General features: G+C 59.2%; 1 protein-coding gene across 1 annotated transcript; it reads right to left on the reverse strand.

The window, feature by feature from the left end:
* Window positions 1–242: 242 nt before the first annotated feature.
* RNF112 (ring finger protein 112) lies at window positions 243–4937 on the reverse strand. Its single transcript, XM_006908420.1, has 14 exons — window positions 4884–4937; window positions 4654–4694; window positions 3619–3904; window positions 3207–3413; window positions 2968–3096; window positions 2671–2775; window positions 2217–2267; window positions 1861–1917; window positions 1700–1774; window positions 1466–1580; window positions 1135–1301; window positions 1003–1056; window positions 822–896; window positions 243–713 (listed from the first exon to the last, which is right to left on the reverse strand). Exons 1-14 carry the CDS (start codon window positions 4935–4937, stop codon window positions 243–245), a joined length of 1887 nt encoding a protein of 628 aa, XP_006908482.1.
* Window positions 4938–5408: the final 471 nt, after the last annotated feature.

A 5408-nucleotide genomic window follows, 5' to 3' on the forward strand; every position in this document is an offset into this window, starting at 1 on the left:
CTGCAATCGGAAAAAGGCCCTATACTCTATTTACTACCCCAAATATTTCCTCTTGGCCCTCAAAGGCCTCCTCAGGTTCCTGGGGTCACCTTGAGTCTTCAGCTCAGCCAGCCACCCAGACACTGAGCATTTAGCACACTGGGCAGTGAGGTACACGGGGGTCCTCGGAACATCACCCCCTCCCCCACTTCCTTTCCTCCCACCTCACATCTTTCCTTCCCTTTACTGTCTCCTGGGGACTGTTACTCCTCCTGGAGCAGGGGCTCTCGGTCCCCTTCCTGCACCCTCTCATACTCCTCCTTCTCCATGCAGCCCACGGTGGCAGCCAACCCAGCACCCACACCACCCCCGACCACAGCGGCTCCTGTAGCCCCCACCGCAGCTCCAGCTGCCACCATCCCAGCCTCTGCAGCCAGCGCTGCCGCGGCCATGCCTGCGCCCACCACACCCCCGGCCAGGCCCATGAGCCCCGCCCCCACGGCACCGCCCACAGCAGCCAGGTGACCACAGAAGCGCATGGTGTAGGCGTCCATGAAGGCTTTGGCCTCAGCCTGCAGCTCAGCCTCCAGGGCTTCCAAGGCCTGCTCTCTCCCGTGGCACAGCAAGGCTGCTCTGTGGCGAGCCAGAATGGCGTCTTTCTGAGCGAAGAGGAGGTTCCGCATGGTGTCAGGAAGGACCCGGAGCGCAGAGAATATGCGCTTGGTGGCCATGTCCTGTGCCAGGAGGAGAAAGAAGGCACCCTGACCAGGAGACCTGGAGTCCTCCCCCCGTGTGGGCCTGCCTGGCAAGATACCTGGCCTGCATGCAGGCCCGGAGCTCACCTGCTGCCGCACATACTCCTCAAACTCCTTCTTGGCAGTTTCCACCATCCTCAGGTCATGCAGTTGAGCAGCCATCTGTCCACGGGAAAACCCAGGCTGCCTCCCTCCTTCCTCCTCAGATCCCAGGGCATAACAGCCCGCCTCCCTCCTGCCCCGTGGGTCCTTCCAGGGAGCTCTGTACCTCATCTGGAGAGGCGAACCCAGGCCCTGTTTTCCCCATCCAGCCTGAAAGGTTCTGCAGAGACAGCAGTGGAGGGGTCAGGGAGGACAGGGAGCCAGTGGGCTCTCCTGGGTCTCTGGGGAATTTTCACACCTTGATTTCCTGAGCTAACTGCTGTCCTGTGAACAGGCGTCTGTCTCCCCTGGCCATGGGGCGCCCTTCACTCCAGTACCCTTGGCAGCGGCTCTTGGCGTGCTGGGGGGCAGCATTCAGCACATCAGTGACGTACGCTCGGAGGTGGCGGAAATTGTCATCTGTGTCTGAGGAAAAGATTCCTCATGCTAAGGAGACCAGGGGCTGAACAGGACTGGGCTTTGGGAAGAGAAAGGGTGTCAGAGGCTAGGAGACACTGGCTAGTGTGAGGAGGATCCAGTTGCCCAGAGAAGGGCAACCTGGGGAGGACTTTGCTGCTGGGGACACTCACTGCCTGGGCTTCTGTGGTCTTTGCTGGCCCACCGCCTCCTTGGAGCAGGCAGGAGGTAACAACGGGCTCGCCTCCCTTGGAGCAGCTCTCGAACCCTGGGGTATTTGCTGGATTTCTGAGAGATGAATGGGGAGAGCTCTAGGCGAGGGGTCGAGCCCCATTCCTAGTTTGCCTATAGGACCCCTCAACTCTGCCCTGCCTTCCCTCCCCTTTCTCCTCCCTCTGAACACTCACCTGGATGACATCGTCCATGTGCCCCTGCCCTGCCTTGTTGGGGTGGGATGAGTCACGAACTAAGAGATCCATGTGCTGGAAGAGAAGAGGTCCTGACACCAGCAGCTGGTGGGGTAGGGATATCTGGGTCTAGGTGACGAGTCCAGAAATGGGTATCTCACCTGGATTGGCACCATCCCATAATGCCTGCCCATCACCTCAGCCATATGGAGAAACATCTAGAAGCAGGACACAGAGGGTCGCAGCTGGGCCATTCCAGTTCTATGCCTCCCCTCCACACTAGGTTCACTGTACAATCCATGCTCCTGGCTCCTGGCTCCCAGCTCCAGGCCTGTCTGGCCTCCCCTCAACCAGGTGTCTCGTGTGTTGCCCTCTGCTCTCAAACCCACCAACCCAGCTCCAGGTCATGAAATCCTAGGCCAGAACTGAAAGGCATCTGATTCCAGCTGGTCCAGTCCCCTAATCTTACAGTCAGGGCAGGGATGGGGTGGCACCCCAACACCAGATGTCTCCTCACCTCCAGATATTCTAGGTCTGTATCCTTCAGCTCCTGGGAGGTGTTGAGGATCTGGAACCAAGGAGAACAAGATGGAAGAGGGTCTGCAAAGGCAGAGATACTAGGAAGACCCCAGTAAGGGAGGAACTCGCAGGCCAACTGTGGGGCTTGGGACCTGGGAGAGATCAGCCCAGGAGCTTCCATAGGCTATAGAGCAGCTGGCTGTCTGTGAGGGACAGAAGGTAGGCTGGAGAATGACCCTGCAGGCCTTCAGCTGCCCCCAGGGACTTCTGACCCACCTTTAGAACAAACTTGGGGTTTCATTCCCTTGCAGGGGCACGCCCCAGAACCTGCCAGGTGACCAACTCCTGCGCTCTGAAGGCCAGACCCAGCCGAGATGCTCCATCCAGGTTTGCAGAAAGCTGAGCTGAATCAGGGCAGGTAAGGTCGGGGCGTCAGATCACAGCGCCCTCACCTGGTAGGAGCTCAGCATCGTGGTAAGGGCACAAAGCTTGGTCCTTGTTTCTCTGCTCAGTTCAGAGCTCATGGCGTCCCCTATGTCCACCAGAAACACGGCCACCTGTGTAGCGGCAGGGGACAAGCCAAGGAGTCAAGTCTTGACTGCCTCAACACCTCTGCCTATCCTGTCTTCTTGTCCTTGCCTCAAAGTTTTCCTTCTCAATTGTCTTCCTCTTTGCCCATCTCTGCTCTCTCTCTTCCCTTCCCCCTCCCTGACCCACTCTTGACTTCCTCTGCCCTTTCTCCCCCTCACCTTCCTCCCCTCTTTTCCCAGAAGGAAGGGGTGGCTCCACATCCATATGCCCCTGGTAAGGCTATTGGCACCCCATCTGAATCCCTGCAGGGATCCCCCTCCTCTAGGCCAGCCGCCCTCATTGGACTCCTGCAGGACAGAGGAGAGCATCAGTTGGTGCATCCAGCCTCCATTCTCCTCTCAAAGCCAGGCTGGGACCTCTAACTCGTTCCCAGCCCCTCTCCCCAGCTCGCCCTCACCAGGCCTGGCAGCCCCTGGAGCAAGTGGTTAAGGAGGAAGGTCTTCCCTGAGTGCTGCTCCCCCAGAACAGCAAGGAGGCAGATGGGGGTGTCCCTGGCCAGGGGGTGCTTCAGGCAGCGGTTGATGGCCCCCATCCTCAGGATGAGGCCTCCGGAGGCGTTGATTCGCACCAGCAGCAGAGGTTCCGCCCTCACAGCACAGGTCTCCTGGGCCAAGAGAAAGAGGAGCCCCTGAGCATCCAGGCTGTGGGAGTCAGACCCCGAGTCTGGAGTGTGTCCAACCTCAAACCTAGTTTCTCACCCTGACATTCTAGAATAGGGCCAGGCTATACACCCCTTTTGGACTGGACTCAGGTCTCTCCACTCCCCACTCCCCACTCCCTCTACCCCACAGCAAGGCCTGGGCCGGGACCTGCAGCACAGGAGGCAGTGGCCTCTGAGGCAGGAGTTTCATCTTCTCCCCCAGACTCCGGAGGCCCTTCTTCTGCTTGCATATCTTCCGGCACTCTGGGCAGCAGGGCGGCTCGCAGCCCGGGACACGGTGAGTGCTGAAGCACCGAGTGCAGAAGTCATGGCCGCAGTCCAGCGAGACAGGCTCCCGCAGCCTCTCCAGACAGATGGAGCAGGCAGGAAGCTCCCTGGGCGCGGCGGGCCGGGAACCCAGGCCCAGCTCCAACTTGGGGAATGGCGTGTGGGACCTGGGGGTCAGAACAGGCCATTTGAGAGCAGCATGGGGGGTGCAGGAGTTTAGGCCAGGGATTTGGGGGGCAGGCTGCTCCCAGAGAGTCCATGTTTGGCCTGTTCCTCACTGACTTGCATCCCAGAGCCTGGAGATCCCAGAGTGGGGGCAGCAGAGCAGTGGAGAAAGTGATCCTGGGAGAGAGAAAGCCTGGAGTGGATGGAATCTTGGCTCTGCTCTGTTACCAAGTACAACCATGGGCAGGTTCCTGCCTCCATTCAGGCCCAGTTTCCTAATTGTCCAAGAGGAGAGGTGAGCAGCGCCTACCTCGTGGGGCTGTTAGAGCGATCTGATGAGATAGGGCATGCACAGCACCCTGCCCAGTGCCTGGCACAAATGCTCATGAAAATCTTCCCCCAGAGCCTCCTGCTACCAGGGCTCCCTCAAAGAGTTACTGACTCAGTTGAATCGCCTAAGGAGTGACCCCTTCTACAACCTCCTGCGACAGCTTAAACACACCCCAAGGTGGAACCATAAGGAGAAGATGGGAGCCCCCCGGTGGTGGGGTAGATGGCTCTGGTTCTTAGAAGACTCTTTTCCACTTTCCCACTCTGAGCTAGAATCAGCCTCCCTGGAATCCACCCTCCAGAGCCTGGCAGATCCAGCCTCATGCTCCCTCCCCTAGGACAGCCACAGGCACCCCTGTTCCTGGACCAGCCAACGACAAGACCCACTGCACCAGTCCTGCCAGCAGGCCCTGCCACTTACCAACTGTTGCTACTGTTTCCCATGAAGCTCCGTTTTCTCTCCTTGGAGAGAAAATTGGGGGGTGGGGGTGGGGAGGACACACACACAAAAGAACGTTATTTAGAAGAGAATCCAGACTACTGTCTTAATCCTGGTTTCGGTGACCCCTCATCCCCACTCCGCACACCCATCCCCCATCCCCAGGTAGCCCCTTCCCACCCCCATCCTCCTCCTCAGATCTCAAGACTCGCCTGTTTGCCAAGCCAGTGACAAAAGGAAATGATTGACAAAGCGGACCTCGGCATGGGAGGCTGGGAGTAGGGAGAGGGTCCGGAAGCTGAGAACAGAGGCCCACAAGCCCCTCAGCCAGCGGTAAAGATGGAAGAGCTGGAGCGCTGTGGCAGGTGGAGGATGTGGGGGGTTGGTCTCCCCAGAGGAGCTGACTCCGTCAGAGCTGGAAAATAGATGTCGGGAAGAGGAGGCTGCCTCCAGACTCACCCCAGAGGGAGGAGACAGGACTGCGGGAACCAGGGCTCTGGAAGAGGGAGGGACTGAGCTGGGCTCAGAATCCCTGGCAGAGGCTGGGATGCAGGCAAGCCAAAGTGGTGAGTCGCCATGGAGACGGAAGGGAAAGATAAGGACAGGGAGGGGGAGGGTGGATGGAGAGAGAGAAGCCACATGGGTGTGCTGGCAGAGAGGGAACCATGGGCAGGTACTGCCCCTACTGGCCCAGCAGGTTCCTTCCAGGGTCCCGGGCAGGGTGTGCAAAAGGAAGA

The sequence above is a fragment of the Pteropus alecto genome, unplaced genomic scaffold (assembly GCF_000325575.1).
Source record: "Pteropus alecto unplaced genomic scaffold, ASM32557v1 scaffold52, whole genome shotgun sequence".
NCBI lineage: Eukaryota > Metazoa > Chordata > Mammalia > Chiroptera > Pteropodidae > Pteropus > Pteropus alecto.